The sequence below is a fragment of the Lutzomyia longipalpis genome, chromosome 4 (assembly GCF_024334085.1).
Source record: "Lutzomyia longipalpis isolate SR_M1_2022 chromosome 4, ASM2433408v1".
NCBI classification, from domain to species: Eukaryota; Metazoa; Arthropoda; class Insecta; order Diptera; family Psychodidae; genus Lutzomyia; species Lutzomyia longipalpis.
Window position 1 is genome coordinate 2,649,414 of NC_074710.1, and position 19,592 is coordinate 2,669,005.

At 34.3% G+C, this 19,592-nt stretch overlaps 2 protein-coding genes across 2 annotated transcripts in view; both read right to left on the reverse strand.

Moving 5' to 3' along the window:
* The window catches only part of LOC129795447 (mediator of RNA polymerase II transcription subunit 1), a 1,235,552-nt gene that overhangs the window by 509,084 nt on the left and 706,876 nt on the right, over window positions 1–19,592 (reverse strand). The window lies entirely within an intron of this gene.
* Window positions 1–19,592, reverse strand: part of LOC129795476 (uncharacterized) — a 31,317-nt gene that overhangs the window by 2,054 nt on the left and 9,671 nt on the right. The window contains exons 2-4 of the mRNA XM_055836788.1: window positions 14,158–14,470; window positions 12,801–12,917; window positions 214–1,396 (exon numbers count right to left, since the gene is read on the reverse strand). Of these exons, the coding sequence (XP_055692763.1) occupies window positions 214–1,396; window positions 12,801–12,917; window positions 14,158–14,455 (1,598 nt within the window). The 5' untranslated portion in view covers window positions 14,456–14,470. The remainder of the gene's footprint in view (window positions 1–213; window positions 1,397–12,800; window positions 12,918–14,157; window positions 14,471–19,592) is intronic.

Here is a 19,592-nt window from a genome sequence, read left to right on the forward strand (position 1 = left end):
GCTTTCATCGTCTATATATAAGACAAAATGTCTCCTTCAACGATTTTGTAATCGATTCAAAATTTGCCTACACATAGAGGTCGCTAATCATCGTTTTGATTATCCTGTCATTCAATATGCAAAAACAAAACATACCTACATAAAGCTCAAATTGATAAAATAGTAAAATTTGGTTCTTTAAGCCGGAAAATTACAAATAAAATCAATCTTTACCTATGCGCGACGCCACTTGGATCAATTTCAGCAATAATGTATCTCATTTCCACTTCATTGTCCTCCACACATGTCTGTGGCGTGAGCAATAGTCCAATGGTTTCCACGGTGGCGGTCTTTTCGAGGCGTATCTGCCGGAAGCGACGTCGTATCCCGGAGACACACTCCACAGGCACCTGCCGCGTTGGAGATTGCTGATCTTGATTCCTTACTGCCTCAATGTAGGGATCTGAGCACTTGGACAGATTCACTTGACTATCAGATTTGGGGCTGTGATTCTCCTCAGCATGCCTGCCATCGCTATCATACCCAGATTCATTGGAACTCAAGCAACTTGAGAGTCGCTGATACACACCGGGACCCCAATCAGTGGATGCTGTGCTATTATGGCGTGAAATATTACTCTGCGACAGTGCTGAATCCACATCGGAATTCTGGTTAATTGAGCTCTTTCGCGACACACTCACATTGCGACTTTTGGGGCTTTCACTCAGCAGGGAGGCGGAATCGGAATTTCTGGTGGTATCTTGTCCTTCTGATGGTGGTGGTGCTACCTCAAGTGGATCTCCCGTTGATCGTGGCCTTTCTGCCCGTGCACGCAGCATCTTTTCACGCATACGCGTCTGATTCACCACGGAACCACCATTCTCTTCGGGCAACACAGACAGCTTTGATCGTAGAAAGGCATAGGGGAAGTGGGCTCTTTTGGGGGTCTGCTGCAGGGAATTCGGCGATTCATTGGCCACTTTGGCAATATCGTCACAACTTGAGGATTTTTCCGTATTCCGTGGGGCAATGCTGCTTCTGCTGGCAAGATTAACACCATCCGTGGGATCGTCGCATTTCACATAGGAGCACGTATTTAGTTGACTGGTTGAGCTACTCCGGTAGAGTTGCACCCCAGATCGTGCTTCGGATTTTCGACCACCGTGCAGCATTCCCATCCCGGTGCTGCCAATTCGGAAGAATGTGAAAGTAGTCTTGAAGGGGCTCGGTGAGCGATCTCTGTGTGGTTTTGAGAGACGCTCAGGCGTCCCGGATGACTGCATACAGGCCAGTGTCGATCGATGCTTCCGCAGTGTGTCGGCTGAGTAGCCGGAAGAGCTCGTTGAGGAGGTCTTGGTGGAATCACTGCGTCGCAGTAAATCGAGTTTCTTGCCCATTTTGCGACCCCACGTAAACACTGTAAAATGTAAAAGAGGTTGGGCAATTATAGTGAGTTATATAGTTGAGTATGGAGGATTTAGGAATGCTCTGCTTCCTCATTGGTTAGGGAGATAAAATTATATAGTGCCTTCACCCATGATTATTGTGCCTTGATCAGACAAACTCGTCTCTCATGTACACTGCAATCATACCCCTAAATAATCAAGAAAGAATTTCATGATGCGGAATCTTCAGCATAAGGAGATTTGATGATTGGAAGACGAAATTCTTCCAACTCGTTTCTCCATGCGGTGAAAGACACATACCCAGGCAGCAATCACCAATTATCACTTTTAATCGGTCAGTCATGCACCCGAGATTACCATTTGTGAGCTTCACATCTCACACGTATTAGAGGAGAGATTTCCATCAAAGTGCTTTTGCGCAGAATTAAACGACACACATTGCAGATGCTATGTGGATGATGGCCTCCACAACAGCGGTGGCTTCTCCTCTCTAGATCGGGAAATGTGCATTTTTCTCACAACATATTCGTTCAACAGGTTTCTTCCTCCTCTGATAGTGCTATGTAACTCCATTTTAAAAATTAGTAGATAGAAATCACAGATATTTGCTCTTCTTTCAGTTGTTCTTCGGTGAGTAGATGGTGTTAAAGATTTGAAACAACATAGCACACGTGCTACATCAGTTAACAATAGTTTATCAGTATAAGCATAATGTTTTATATTATACCGTAAAATCAAACTTTATACCTATTTTTATTTAAACCTTCATTAAGCCTTTTGAGAGCAATTATTAGAATTTAAGACCCTTTAAAATTTTAATAAATAACTGCTTTTATGAATAAAATCAGAAAATGTAATCCAATATGTTTCAAGTAATCAAATTCCATTGATCAAGTCATCAACTTATCTTCACAAAACACCTCAAAATAACTAATTTCATCACGACGGTTCCGGATTAATTTGCTAAAAATCCATGGGTGCAGAGTCTGAAGCCCACACAAATATTTTAAAGCGAATAAATTGTTATTTTATTAAAAAAAAATCATACGATGATACCTCGTAGCACATTCTTCTTCTATTTAGGTCTAATGTAAACCTCACCCGTGTGCTCTAGACAATCTTTCATCATCGTGTCGGAAGCATTATGGGAGAATTTAGCGTCGAGTGAACACAGTATCGCTTTGCAAAGTTAATTTTTTGATTTCTTTTATAGCTTCCGCTAATTGAATTTATTGCGGATCGCGTGAATTTATTGTACATAATCACGGAAAAGTATTCTAAATTAATTTATTGATATATGGAGGGGATTCTTTTCTGTATTATTTTTGCATTTTTATAACTTTTTCACTATTGTAATTGATTGTTGCATGATTGATTTGCAGAAAGCTTTTGAAATAAAATGATTGTTGTCGTTTCTGTTAAATAACATTTCATTTTATGAAATGTTTGACATGAATTATTTAAATACTCTTGAGAGACATTATTATTTCCTTGCATTTTCACATTTTCCACTGTGTTTTCACCCGAAAAGAGATGAATAATCTTCAGTGATTGAGGAAATGAGAAATTGGTTAACCCTTAAAAAGCCAAGGGGTGTCGTTGAACTACCTCAGACCGATTCATATCAAAACTCTCCTAACCAAAAAATAAATAAAATTTAAAGTAATTAAATTAATTTAAATTCAACAAAATATAATTCAATGATTTACGTTAGGATCAGCGTGTGACCCAATAGACACAGTAAGGTTAATTTACTTAGAAGTCCCTTTAACCCTTGGAGGATTTTGCTGGCCAAATCGTCTTTTTTGGATCGTTACAAAATTAAAAAAATCTATTTAATATTTTGTAATAAATTCTACATCTGTGTATAAGGAAGCTTCATTACTTCAAGCTCGTCGAAAGAAAACTTGGAAAAATATTTTCTTTTAAGAGAAAATGAAGGTGAAATTTTTGAGGTTAGAAACCCCGATCCTCCAGTGTTAAATACATAAAATAAATCAAGCAAAGTTTACCATTTTTTCGGTTCAGCAGAGAATTTATTTATTCATAAAAATTTCTTTCAATTCTCTTTTCAAGCTCAACGAAAAAAAAACGTCCGTGGTGTGGCTTGAAAAAAAATCATCGATTGTAAATACATGGACTATTTTTCCGCGATGTTGATGACTTTCTGCATGATTGCCAAGAGTCGCCGCGCGGCTTCCAACAGGTATTTAAATAACTCTCCTATTTTTTGCACTTATATTTCCCCTCTATTTCGAATCAATTAAACCCACATGTTACGCAAAATTATGACCACGCAGTGTCATAGCTCGAATGTGTAGGGACATCAAGTTGCAAGAAGTTGGTAAAAAAAAACTATTGAGGCCTCAAATATATAAGGAAATTGTCGCATTGTGTTGGCGCTTGAAGTTTGGAGGAAGTTTTTGAACTCATAGGTCCATTTATGGGTCGCGTGATCGGTATTTTTTTGTACAAATAAATAAATATATTTATTTAGCATTAGTTTAATAAATCGAAAGGAATTGGAGCGAAATGAACTCACCATTGTTGGTATCGTATATTTTGCTTCTTCTCAATAATTTGTTGCACCTATACAAGGTATATTATACATTACATTTGATGCTATATAGAGAAAAGTTGTATAAGAAAAATCTAACGCGAGAGGTGGAAGTGAATTAGAGCAGATAAAGAGCGATTAATGGATACAACTTCTCTTGAATATTTATTAAATACACTACAACCTATACCGGCTTTCCCATTTCACTGTAGAATTAGCAAAACTTTACTGTTAATGATTTTTTTTTAAATTTATGCTTCATATAATGAAGATTCTCAGCGAAAGATCTACAGAATTTCCCTTTGATGCTAAAATATATCAATATTTGCCCCAACGAATTCAATATTGATCATTTTCTTAAGTGATTCTGCCATTGCGACAGGGCAGGAAGAAGAGCAGAAGAGTTTGCAAATCTCTCAAGTGTTTGTTTATACTTGAGAAGACTGCTAAGAAGATCAAATTGGAGAATGTTGTCAAAGTGATCTTAAGCGATCGTGAGAGAACTTGAAGGGGATTTGATGGGAAATTAAATATTCTTTGATTCATCCTTACCAAGGGAGGAAAGAGATATTCTAAATTATGTATAAGAGTTCCAAGATAGCCTTCTTAGGATTTTCAAATAAAAAGGATTGTTTCGCATTCGTGGCAGCCATCAACAAAAAGATTCTAATAATCATAAAGAAAAATTCAATTTAACCCAATAATTCCTGGAAATATTATTTTAAGAAACGCAAAATAAAAATTGATTTTTTGATTTTGAAATAAATCCAATTGAGTTAAAGACAACAAAGGAGTTTATTCATTTTTGTATATACGGAAACCCAACATTCGAGATTTCTTGTAAAGAAATTGTATAGATAAAAAAAATAATAAATTCCTCAGACTTCCAATTTTTCACTAAGAAGAACTGCTGGGAGATGCTGACAAATATTTGTTCAAAAAGGCAATCAATGACGTCAATATTTCGATTTCTATTTTAGTTTTTTTAATTATGAAGAATTTAAAAAGTTATGTCTAAAAAAATCCAGCTAATATCAAAAATCATCACGAAGCATGAAGGCTTTTCCATTAACCCTTGGAGAACCGAAGTTTCTAACCTCAAAATTTCAACCTCGATTTTCTCTGTAAAAGAAAATTTCTCAAAACGTAGATATATAAATTATTAAGATGTGTTTAATAGATTTTATTCTGTGACGATTTAAAAAATAAGTCGAATTAGCCACGGTGACCACCAAATTCCTCCAAGGGTTAAGAGACTAAAACACAATTATGACGTCATTGTTGAAATTTTTGGGTAAATCTTTTTCTGGCTTCTGACCATCTGATCTCTGTGGAAAATTAGAAATTCTGATACATTTTTTTTATTCTTTACATTTTTATATTATTCCATGATTTTTTCTTCTTCAAAAGATAGATTTTCTCATAGAGATACGAATAAACTCCTTTTCAAGAAGCATTCACTGCCAAAGTAACAAGTGTCTCTGTCTTGTGAAATCCATTTGGGTAGAGAGAGAAATATAATTAATGGGTAACTTTCAATCTCCATAGCGAAAACCCATTGAAGTTGCATTCCAACACATAATTTCACATTGGGGCACCACAAAGTGCTTTTGAATTTTTGCCTGAAGCTGCGATGAAGCTGAAAAAAGGCCATTTGAAGAATGGCTGAATTGTTTTGGGATTTTTTTTTTGTATATATGTAGCTCATTTAGTGCATTTTGCAAAAGTGAGTGGATTTTGTGATTTATTGGGATTTTTTTCCTTAAATTTTGCACGAGAGTCCAATTAGTAGCAATGTACTTATGTCAAGATTTATATCCTTTTTTTGTAAAAAGAGGGATTTTGTCTCCGATAGAGTTCAAAATGCCAACGGACACGTCTCAAAAGCATCGTGAAATTTGTCCCCCCAAATATAATCATGACGTAGGAGGGAGATGAGAAAAATTACGTGGGAATTATTAATAGAAAATCCTAATCAATGTCAGAGAGCTTTAGCAGCTTTATTTGAAAGTCAATATATGGGTTTATTTTAGGAGTTAACACTGCGTCAGCTTGCCTTTTCAACTCTTCAACGTATAAAGTGCAGGGACAATCGTGAAAGTTGTAAGCAAAATTATTGATTTATGTTGATTTTGTTTTGCTGAATTTTAATAATAAATGTGGACGAAGTAGATAATTAAGATTCCTCAATACAAATCTCAAGATGTTAGTCGTAATTTAAGCTGTGTGTGTTTAGTGGGACTGTCTTTAATCAGAGTATCAGATAATAATGCAAAATATCCAATTTTCTATTCATTTTATTTAAAATATTAAATTAACTAATCTCAGGTGCGATTAAGTTGCTTCATAGCTCTCACCAAACCACAAAACAACTTTGGAAAGAGAAGAAAAAATCCACATTCCCGCGAAATTTTAGCGCGATATCGCACCAAAGTCGACAGAAGCCACATTCATTCGGCCAAGTATGCAAATATGCGCGCGACAACTAATATTCCGCCAATTTACAGTTGCAATAAGTTTATAAATTTCACATAAATTTTTGTGGCTAAAAACCACTTTGATGGGTTTTCTGTCTGGTTTCGTGAAAATTTCCCTCACACTGTGTGCTTTTAGAGGAAAAATCGCGTTGATTTCGCAGTGTGGAGATTATTTAACCCTTGGAATGCGGAGCGGGGTCGTTGAACGACCCCAGCGCTATATTTCGTGCTATAACTTAATAATTATAAAAGTTAGCGTTCCCATCTTTTGGAAATAAGTTCTTTGGTTATCTGAGGAGGTTGTGTAAAAATTTCAGCTCAATCCGACCACCACAAGAAAAGTTATTAAGGAAAATGTAGAAGAAGGGAATTCAAAAATTGGTGTAACGGTCATGCTGCGGAAAATTTTTTAGAGCATAAACAACATAAAACATAATTAGAAGCGTGTAAATGTGCAAAACAATAAAGAATATTCGAGAAATATTGCCATTTATCACTTTGCGGGAAGTGAGGGGTATGTGGGGAAGAGTGAAAAAATAATTGCAGTTTCTTGGCAAATTTCTCAAAAAGAAATTGTGAAAAATGATTGAAAAATGTTTTTCCCTAATATCTCCTTCTAAGTATTTTAGGGCGGCGAATTTGTGGTGCAGGGTGCAAGAGGACTATATAAGGAATCTATAGGCACTAACCCGACAACTCCAGGTTGTATAGTTTGGGAGAAAATTGGCCTTCTTTTTGGGGTCGTTCAACGACCCCACCTTCGCATTCTACGTAACTACCAAGGCCTCCGCATTCCAAAGGTTAATTGCGGCATCATTAATTGCAATGTGTAGTATATTGTATCTATCTCCCAATATACAAGCTATTTTATATACGCCCATCGTGTGTGTGATAAATATGTCAGAATTCACGTTATTTTGAGAAAGTTTTTCTCAATATATATTTTTTTCTTTCTTTCTTTTCAAATGTATATCACCGCATGCAATTAACTCACGCAAAACATTCGCTATTTGGCGCCGTGTTTTCAATGCAATGGCACGTATGGAGAAAGAAATGCGCGCGCGATGATTGCATGATCTTTTGTGATGCAAAATTGACCCTCGCGGGGGACAAAAGAATTTTTCTTCTGTTTTTTTTTTTTTTTTACATAACACAAAACGCGCGAGAAAACAATCCAGATTTTTCCCTTTTTTTTGTTCTTTACGCGCAGTAGGATTTTTTTTTATTTGTATATGACTTTCCCCCAAGACAATCACGCGGGAGGGCGTGCAGAAAAAAAAAGAGATCGGGCTCCAATCGTGATAGGAATACCTAAATGAAAAGATGAGCACAATAAATACCGATTGGAGTGTCATTTACCTTTTTTGGGCGTTACTTTGGGGGGAATGCTGTGTGTATCCAAAAAGGTGTAAAAGAAAATAAATAATAGAATTCCATTTTAATAACCGTACGCTGATCAATTTGTATCGCGCCAACACCAACCTTTGGGGCACCATCATTGCGCCGAGACAAGCAATAAGGCGGGAGATTATTTAAAGCGGCAAAAATGCAAGAGATTATTCTTTTTTCTGCGAAATCCCAATGTCAATTTTACGTTTGAAGTGAAGAAAACGTAAAAGAAAATACAAGGTTAATCGCGAAAGGAGTTTAATCATTTCTATATAGGAAAACTCACCATGAGAGCAGTGGCATATGAAAGTTATTTTGGTGTCTAGACACCCTGAAAATTCACACAGTACAAATTTTTCTTTACAGTTCAAAAGAATTTATTTTCAAACTGAAAAAATTTATGGAGATTTTTCAAAAGAAGAATTTTGAAATGTTAGAAAAATAAACGTCAAAAAATAAAATAACGTCAAATGTTAAACATGTCCAAAGCTAGAAAAAATGTCAAAAACTTCAAATCAAACGTTATAAAAGAAGCATCAAACGTTTTTAAATAAAAAGCAAACGTGAGAAATAAAATATCAAATGTTAGAAAAATATAAGTACTTAAAACGTTAAAACTGTTGAAAGATCAAACTGTCAAACTATAAACTGTCAAACTATAAATAATGTCAAACGTTTAAATAAAAAGTCTCAAACGATGAAACGTCATATGTTTGAATAAACTTCGATTAAAAGAAAAATGTTAATGGTACAAATGAAATGGTGTGGGTGGGCACAGTTTTCGACCTTCAGCCATAAACTTTCCATAAACTTCAATCCGACCGCGGTACAAATGAAATGTTGAACGTTCTAAAAATATCGTTCAACGTTTAAAAAAAACCGTCAAATATTTCAATAAACGTCATTTGTTAGAAAAACATCAAACGCTAAAATTAACGTCAAATGTTAGAAATGTCAAACGTTCAAACGTCAGAATTGCTAAAATAAATTGACGTTTGCTTATTCTAATGCAATGGAAGCTACCTCGGCATGTACCCTAAATCTTTTTTTTTTAATAGAAAGAAATTCTAAAATAAGCCTTCAAAACAATCCCTTGAATAAATCTGTGGTTAAGCCATTGCATTTAAGGAATCAATCATCATTGATTTGAATTCATATGACAATGTCAAAAATAATATGTCTTTCATTTCCAAAAGGAGTTTTCTTTCGGTTGCACAAGTATCATAAATCTTTTTAAGAATTTTCTTCCTATGTGATTGAAATTCCATATGCGTACCTATGAATAATTTTTCTCAAAAATGGCATTATTTATTTGTCATATATGTCCATCATTGATCCTTTCTGGATTCTCTTCTTCTGATCAACAAGAATGGAATGAAGTATAAGATAGTAAAAATAAAAAACAGTAAAATGCATTGATCTAATGCTGTGGCTTGAGATGTGTTCCCATGTGAAAGTCAAAGACCCGAGAATATGTGCAGAAATTCTGCAATTTATCTTTTTTTGTTTCTTTTCATTTAGAACTCTATCCTTTGCAATAAATGCGATCATGTGTATCTCATGTGGAGCTCAATATGTTGTGTGGTGGACATTAGAATTGTTTACATTATTGGTGAAATGTAAGTAATACAAAGCGAAAGGGGGAAAAAAGAAAATTCTTGACCGTTCTCTGGGCAACTTTTCTTTATGCTCCATCAATTCCGTGGCAAGATGAATGTGTTTGGTGACTGAAAGCCGCATGATCGTCTCGTTAGGCCAAATGATATAAACACGCAAAGAAGCGCATGAGGAAAAAGTTGCTGTTCTGCAGTAAACCACAGAGTCGCGCGAGAGTGTCATTAATACACGCATGAGTGAATAATCATTCTGCAATCTCGTCACTTGCATTCTAGGTGCTTCACAAGATCGCAACTTTTCCATCTCCCCGCACGAGAGATCTTTATCTTGTGGATGTTGCTTTCTTCGTTTTTGGCTTCGATAGCTAATTTATGTCATATATTATAGTTTCCAGCCAGGTGTGAACCTTTCTCTCTTTCTAAACCTCTTTTATTTAATCAACAGTACTCCATAGATTTTCAATATAAGCAGCTCTAGAGATAATGCATAATAAGATTTTCTTGAAATGTTTTTGGTGCAATTGGTAAGACACCGGCAAGCAAACTAAAACGCAGAAGGTTCGAATCCTAGTCTCGGTCAATTTTTTTTCTTACAAAAAGCAGAATTCTCTTGGTGTAAAAATATTGCGTCTACCAACTGTTGTTTGTTCTTTCACTTGGCATCTCTAAACAAGTAAAGATGATGGTATGTTGTATATACAACAATATGTCGCAATGACAGAAGAATAATAGTAATTTTATTAGAAGCCATCTGTATAGAGAAATGACAGAAAAATTGTGTTGCAATCATTAGGGAGAGAGAGAGAGAAAAAAAAACTAGCCATGTCAATCATATTGATGGTATTTGCAATTAAAATTATACTGTAGGCGTTACGAATTTATGCAGCAGTGTGCCAACAGGAAATTAATGTACTGCAGCGTCCCACTATTTTGCAAAATCAATACAACCAGCTAATATACCGAACCGTAGGAAATGGAGTGAAATCCATTAATTAATTTTTGGATTTATTTAAAAAAAAAAGGAAAAAATACGCATTTTGTGTGCGAAAAAAAAACCTTTTCATCTCTTTTGCACCATTTACATTTTCACTCAATGATGGGCATTTTAATACTTAGGTATAAATTGAATTTTGTATATGAAAAGATAAATGTTGATTTCCTGTGTCAAGTGAAATGAAATTTAAAATGCTATGGTTGTTGATATTTGTGTGTGAACTTGGCCTCGGTGCTGTTGACTTTCAAGCTCTCTTTTCTACATTTATTTCCCATCGAAGACTACTTTTTTCCCGCCATGACTTTTACTTGAATTTTTCATCAGTTATCGATGACTTTTTTTTATCACTTAATATTTCTTCAGTTTTTTTCTCAATTTTTTAATTAGAAAGTGCATAATGTCCTCACGTTCTCACGGATTTTGTTGTTGTTGTAAACCTTCCTGTTCCTTTCATTTTATTGATGAAATGAATTGTAAAGTGAGATGTCTTTGAACGAGTTCTCTGCCTTCATTCTTGAGAAGTTTTTTTTTAACATTTGCGATTTCAATTGAATTTAATTATACCCGGGAAAAACAATCTATTGAAAAGAGCTAGAAATTCTAGTTGCGTCAGCAGTTTAACGTTAGAAAATATAATCTTGTCAGAAGGAGTAGAAGTTTTAGCTTTAAAAGATCCCAACCGAATTTAACCTGCTGGCTGCCAAGACCTTGGAGCTTCCTTAGAGCGCCAAGGTGGGGTCGTTGAACGACCCCAAGAAGGAAGTCGATTTTCTCATAAACTATAAAACCGGGAACTGTCGGGTCACTACCTTTAGACTCCTTATATAGTCCTCTTGCCCCTTGCATCACAAATTTGCCACCCGGAAACACGCAGAAGAAGATATTAGGGAAAAACATTTTTCACTCATTTTTCACACTTTCTTCGTGAGAAATTTGCCACGAAGTTGACCGCAACTGCTATTTTTTTTCACTACTTCCCCACATTCCCCTCACTTCCCGCACCGTGATAAATGGCAATATTTCTCGAATATTCTTTATTGTTTTGCACATTTATATGCTTCTAATTATGTTTTATGTTGTTTATGTTACTTAATCGCGATAATTCTGACACTGAGATGGTAAAGTGAGAAAGTAAACACAACCCTTCAACCCCCTTTCAACCATATGATTTATGATGTGACTAACTTCATTCTAAGAAATTTTCCGCAGCATGGCCGTTACACCAATTTTTGAATTCCCTTCTTCTACATTTTCCTTAATAACTTTTCTTGTGGTGGACGGATTGAGCTGAAATTTTTACACAACCTCCTCAGATAACCAAAGAACTTATTTCCAAAAGATGGGAATGGTATCTTTTATATTTATTAAATTATAGCACGAAATATAGGGCTGGGGTCGTTCAACGACCACGCTTGGCGGCCTAGAGGTTAAATGTACAACTAAAGCTAATAAATAACAAAGTTCGCAAATTTTGCCTAAAATGTTCTAAAGTTAAACAAAATTCATTTGACTTTGTGAAAAAAGAATCTTTTATGCCTTTTTAAGCCAAGGGGTCGCTTCTAGTAAAAATCTTTTCTTTTCTTTTCTAAAAACGTAAAATTTGTAAGATTTTGACAAATTGTATTTTTTTATTCATTCTTTTGTCGTTTTATAAAAGAAAAATAAAGAATTTGTTATTCCAGAAAAGACTTTTAGAAAACTGGAAAAGTAATTTTCCTTCAAAAACACGATTAAGAGAGAAGCAAACTGTTGAAATCCTTAAGATTTTTCCCAGAAAACCAAAATCTTCTTTGTAAGAGAGAACGAATTCTTTTAGTAGATATGTGAAATATTCTCAGACTATCGCAAATATACATATATTTAGCAAATATGTAGGTATATCAATATGTAGGTGGGTAGAACATTGGAATTTTCTTATATTATACAGTTTTTCAGACCACACGTGAGACTACCTATTTATTGTAATTCGCGGGATTTTTAATTAACTTAAAAATAAGTTTTTTTTAAAAGATTTTCTTGGAAATTCCTAATTGAGAGATTTAATTTTCGTGACTCAATTAAGCAGCTACATATGTATACCTATAATGTAGGGAGTTTTTGCTGTTCTTGCAATCATAGTGGTTCACAGCTTGAAATTTTGCCCCAAGCGGTATCTTTTAAGTCATATAATGAACCACTGAAAACTCCATGGCTCCCCACTATGAGTACAAAAATAAATCAACATTGCTAATGATTGTATGCAGAGCAATTTTCACACATTGGTGAGATTTTGTTAAAGAAAAATTGAATTTGTTGAATTTTCTTTTCTTTTTTTTTGTGGAGTAAATAAGAAAATTTTCAAGTGCATAGCTTTGTGGATTATTTCAGTTTTTTTGAACTTACTATTTTTGGATTCTTTGACCGATGGCGGTGATGTTAGTGGTGTGGCAGGAGCTGATTCAGTGTCTTCGAGCACAACAGCTGGTACTGCCGTCACAACTTTGTAGCCGGGCAATCGACCTTTTAGGTGGAGAAGCATAATAAAATAAAAGAAAATGTTTCAAAATGTTTTTTTTTGTTATTGTATGTACGTAGTAGGTAATTAATGACGTGACTACGGTGTGGAGTTTGAGGATGACCACCAGAGCGAAATTAAGAGCGCAACCGAACATAAGAAAAATATGCATGTTAATAATTTTGTAACTGTATTAAGTTTCAACAGTTTTTCGTCAGATTTCTTTCAATTTCTTCCTAGCTGTTTAATATAATGTTTTCTTTTTCTCTTACTACACGTACAATAGAGTTTCTCCCTGAACTTTATTGCTAAATTGCGTGGACTTTTTTTGTCTATACAAAAAAAGCCAATGAGTAATAATATGTTGTACTAAATTCTTCGCATTTAATAAATGATTGAAAATTTAATTTTCTAAACAAGTCTCAAGAGAATTTGTTTTATGTGTGTATATAGAACCTTGATATGAAAAAGAAACATTAAACTCCATTGATATTTTCCACATTTTTAGCATTTTTCCACCATTTATTGAGGTTTTTTTTTTCATTATAAAGTATTTTTTAGCATTTTGTTAATACCGGATGTATTGGATTGAGTAACTCAAAAGCGTGCCATTTTTGATTTATACCCCAATTAATTCATACCCACCACGAGATCAAAGAATGTGGTGTATATACAGAAAATAACAAAAATTAACGAATAAAAGGAAATAAAAAAAAGTTGATGAATTTTAAATTAAATGTAAATTTATTTTCAAAAAATCCCTCGTGATAATGTTTGTGGAATATCTTGGAATAAAAAGGAACATCTTTATTTTATTCTTTTGGATTTTACTTTATGGGATGTTTCGAATGCTTAGATTTTTCTCTTCCTCAGGTAAAAACCTAGTTACTTTGCACCAATTTTTTGACTGTCGTAAAAAATAAATCAGCGAAAATTCTACGAACTAAACATAAAAAGTTTAAAAAGGCATTCCAATTTGACATTTATTTGACATTTAGTGGCTTCTTTCAATTATTATTATAAGTTTTCTTAATCTGCACGATGAGATGGGAGGAAAAAATAGTACAAAATTTGATTTTAAATTTTCCCGTTATTGTAAGCAAATTCGTTTAAGTATTTGACAGTTAAATATGACAGAAGTGTACAACTGTCAATTCGGAAATATCTAAAATCTATGGACCAATTTAAAAAAAAAATCCGTTATCATAAAAATTAGAAAGAATTTTTATCTGTAAATGGCATTACCATTTTGTCCGATTAGCGTGACTGTGGTGCCCTTGTCGGCATGGGTGTCAGATGATGGTGACTTTGGAGATGCGACGCCAACAGGTGAATTGATGGTGGCACTTGTGGTAGCTGCAGAGTCATTTGTCGTCTCGGGCGCCAATGGTGAATTATGGCGACAATTGCCGCACTCATCGGTAACTCCAGTCTCAGCATCCTTGGCCAGGGATGCGGACTGAGTGGCCGTTGGGGCTGATGGCTCGATAATTACTGTCGTGGCGAGATTGTCGCTCGATCTGCGAGCCTTGAACAAACGCATTCTTGGTGCATTGGTCTATTCATTTTGTTCCGCATGAAAGAAACAAAGATGATGGGCAATTAGCATTGAGAAATAAACCATCATGGCAAATTATTTTCTATCCCTCTCTCACTCTTCATACAATGGTCTCTTGGGTTGCCTCTTTACAACAAAAGTGAAATTCACCAATTCTTTTTCCATCCAACTAATTGTGCAATATCGGAGCAAAGAAGCGAAGAGATCAACCTTCAATTGGACAATGTCGTTATTTTTAATACTTAATGCGCTCTTGCAATAACCACCACAAAACAATTTTAAACTCTCTACTACACCATCGTGCTGTGACTTCGACATTCCAGCATTTTCATAGGTCTTTTTCTTTCATTCATACACTTTGTAGCTGCATAAAAAATTTAACCAACTATTAATAAATGCATGCCTTCTTTTTGGTTTTGCTTGCATTATTGTAGTTTTCTTGTACTGAGCTGCATTCAACAAAACCGCATTATGAGGTTTTGACTTTACGATTGCATTTTCACTTTTCGTGCAACCTCTGGAAATTGTTTTTCATCTTTTGCGCGCGCCCAAGGAAAAATCACATCGGGGCAAAAGATCAGAAATCAATACAATATATAATTTATCGCTTCACTACTTTGGTAGGTACATTCAGTAGTAAATATATTTTTAAAAAATCAAAGAAAAAATCCTCCTTCACCCATGAGAATCTCGCACCAGAGATTACGCATCGATTTCACTAGAAGAATGTGGTGGGCTAATTGTTTGTCGAGGGAATACGCGCACGGGTTAGTACGAGAGATTAAAAAGCTTTTGAGGTATTAATAGAGAAGAAATATTGATTCTTACACAATCAGTCACCCATTTGACCCTACACGAATTGAAAAGAGGGCAAAAGAAGTTTATGTAGAGGTTTATAAGATCATGGGATATTTACAGTAAACAATTGCAGAAAAAGAAATGCAAAATGGCGGCGAAGAATTAAGGCACTAAAATATCAGTTAAAATATTTATCCAAGTTATTGTTAATTTTTTAATCTGTAATGTAATTTTTCTTTGAAAACTAATCAAATTGTAAAAAGCGAACATAAAGAATAAGTAAAAATTAAGAAATAAAAAATCCTAACATCTTCATAACCTCAAAAAGCTAGAATGGTTTGCAAGAGATGCCATCTGGCGAATAAAGACAACACCCAGACTGTTTTCAACTCATCACATTAAGTTTCTATGCTGTGTCAGCATATTATGCAAATATTTGAGCTCAAAAGAGTGCTGTATGGAAAGAGAAATTCTTTGCAATAAAAATATTGTCTTATAGAAAGAGCTCAATCGGAGAAAAAGAAATTGACGAAAAATCTGTAAATTTAAAGCCGAATTAGTAACGGCTCATGGACAGTGATTGAACGCTATAATGTGGCTTTTTATTTTCGGACTAAACTGGGCCAATAAAATTAACACAAATCTTTTAATATTTATCTTGTGGTTGGGAAAATTGAGAAAAATTCGGAGCACAATACAACACAAATGCAAAAAATGTGGGTAAAATGTCAAGGCGGTGTCTTTAACTTCTTCTTCGTGTGCCATTGAGATGGGATACAATAATAAATTCCATGGGGCTATCGTGATGAATAATTAATATTACAACGCTGATGATTGTTGGTTATTAAATTCCAATAAAAAAATGCAATATTTGCACTTGGCGACAGAATCACAGGAAGAGTTAGAAGGATTAGTTGTGATTTGCAGAAGCGTTTTGAAATTACGTTAAAATACGTTTCTTTTTAATTTTGACATTTTTTTTTTGAAAGATTGACATTTAGTTTTGCAACGTTTGACGTTTATTTCTAACGTTTGATGTTATTTTATTAACAGACGTTTTTTTTTTTCAATGTAGATTGTTTCTTTTCAAACGTTTGACGTTTATCTTCTGACGATTGACTTTTTCTTACTATAATGGGTCGTATTTTGCGTCCAAGAAATCCTTGAAATCTTTGCAATTTAAAGAACTTCTGAAATTCTAAAAATTTCATAAATTTCTTGGTCACTGAATAAGACCGAGTGTTTGACTTTAATTTTTATTTAATCTAACACTACGAAATAATTTCTTTTATTCTTTGAAGAAAAACCTGATCTGCCGAGACTTAAAAACTCTCAACATAATCAAAACATAGATTTTAATCTAAATTGATCCACTCCACCCCATCTCCGTAATTTTTAACGCAATTATTTCTCTACAGTATACAGGTACCTACCAATAAAAATCACACAACTAAAAATACTTTCCTCAATAGAATGGAACAATAAAATGAAAACTTTTCACTAAATCCATTTCTTTCTCGGCCCATCAAAGTCACTTAAAATTCGGCGAAGAAAGTCAAACATTAAGTGGTGACGGGAAATTGTTTCTTTTTCTTCTTCCCATCAATCGGTCGAGTGGCCAAATTGATAAATCCTAAATGATGGTGAAAAAAAAATTGTAGGGCAGATGAGAAAGAAAATAAGAAAAAAAACCAAGACCCTAATTAGAAATGTATGTAAATTTTATAGGTAATATATTTATGCACGTGAGAGCTAATTGTCTCACATGGTAACATAAGAAATAAGTCATTAGATATTCCCATGGAGAACATCATACTTCCCATCCCAGAAATGAAAATGGAAGTGAACAATTATAAATTATGCTACGGAGAGTCTTTTACTTTCTTCCATCTCGTCTTTTTTTATTATTATTTCTTGTTCTTGTGATTTTTTTCTCTCTCGGTGCTTTATTTTATAACGAAAAATTATCCGCGGGAGGATGCAAAAAAAATTATGAGTGGGAAACAATCAAACATGGTGGATTTTGTAATATAACATTCTTTGGCGGATTATTGTCTTCCAGCCACCACAGAGAGGGTAATCACTCAACGATCTTCCATATATGTATGTTCTTTCGTGTAGTAAATGAAAGTGATTATTAAAAGATGTTTTTTTTTGTGGTTGTTTCTTGCAATGAGCAACTCCCGGGCAAAGCATGAAAATATTTTGCTGATATCATCGAATAAAATGACCCATGTTGGAGGCTGGTGCGCGGGTACATGACTCTAAGGAGAGGAGAGATGAAGTTGAAGTGAAAGAGAGATTGATGGCCAAAAGAGGAAGGCAGAGGAAATACATAAAAAAAAGACATTATTAGAAAGTAATATTAAAAGATTTCTTTGGCGAATGAACCACACCAAAAGGTGATTTTTGGAGTGCTTTTGCGCGGGAGATGGTGTTGGCGATGTTACTTTTTCTCCATTTATGCACAACCATATACCATACATATAGCATTTAATGCTGAACCGGCAAAGCGGAGCATGTAAAAGATCAAGCTTTTCGAGATGATTGACTTATTTCGCGGGAGATTTTTGCTTGTTCGTTGGTGGTACAAACTCAATGGTCAGTGAACCGTGAAAGTGAAAAATAATTCGGTGTCAGGTATAAAGCAATTTGATCTCGTGTGTGAGGAATTTTCAAGCAACACCATATGCACAGATGCTCTGCAATGCGAAATTATTTCCTTACATGCTTTTTACTTGGGGGCTCTTTCATTTAATTTCACGATCATCGCCTTCATCCAATTCTTTTTATTAACGATGGAGAGATTTCAACAAATTTTGCCCATTTTCCCGCCTTTTTTTCCACCCAAGATCCACATAAAAAATGTGTTTTTGGCACCTTCACTCATGAGATGTTTTACCAGCAATAATTGCAAACTTTTCCCACAGCAATCAACAAGATCATTTATTTGTTGAAAACTTTTTTTTTGTGATAGAATAAAATCCACACAGAAGAAAGAAATAATAAAGAAACACTGGAGATGTTATGCTAAATGAAATTTTCTTCGCTAAAATGAATAAATTATTCAAAAATATGTACTTAAAGTTGTGAGTTGTTTCTGCATAGCATAAGGGCCATTTAGATAAGATATTGAATGAATGAAAAAGATGCATAATTTGAAGAATTTATATGCATTGTGTGGGAGTGAATGAAATTTTTTCAAAGAACGTCTCCTTTGGACTCTTTTGTGTGAATCTGATGCATTTCCAACATGGAAAATTAATTAAATTCATAATAATTTGGAAAAATAAAGCATTTTTTTTTGTAAAATATTGAAATTTTTCTTTTTAAATATATCTTTTTCTCTTTCTCCTAAGCTCTAAACCGTTTCAAGACAGTATTGGTTTTTCTAAAGTCGTTGTGTTTGCAAACCGCATAAACAAAAAGAAAATCATTTGAGTTTTTTTTTTGAGTCTTCTAAAAGCACGTGCGGTTTAAAGGAAATAAATGGAGCTCTTTCAGTGAAGAAAGTTCTATATAAACCATATAAATGTACGTGACTTATTGTTCCAAATGAGTTAATCAGATGAACTAAAAAGAAGTTTCCGAAGACTCCACCATGCATGAACAACTCTTATGGCTCATGTTATTCGTATATAAAGCTACAATTTTAGTAACTTGGAATTTTTCTTTAATAAAAGATTCTTTTAATTTTACTTTTCGATTTATGACTGACCAAAAACTTCGCTGAAATGAGGATAGAAAAAAATGGAAACTTTGGTGTCGATTCTGTTGAAAATATTTTATTGTCATTCAAGATAATTGTAAGATTTTCGAATATCCTTTAATCCTTTTCGGAAAGTATTCTCGTATAGTTTTTTTAATTAGTTGCTTTATTGATTTAAAAGTTCTTAATTTAGAACATTTTGCAGTTAATGCTGTTTATTTGTGATTTTTATAGTTCTTTTTTAAGCTCATTTAGTACGAAACTGAAGAGATTAAGAGAAAATCATAACACTTTCCAAACACATTAATCCTTATCTTCAATCTATTAAACCCTTCTGCTCTAACTCTCAATTTTAGTGGCAATTAAAAGGGTCTTCCCAATCACTGACTTTTAATACCTACACATCTTTCTCTCTTCAAGAAATGCCATGAATTCCAATGGATTGAATAGTGGAGTTCACGATAGAGAACATCTACTGTGGGCTCTAATTGATGGTGATGCAGGGGCCATCAGAAGGAATTTATTGTACGAGTTCATTGGGAATGAGCATTTGTTACAATTGAAGATCTTTTATTGGCCACAAATTGAATTTTGTACAGCGGTGGCCGGGGCGGT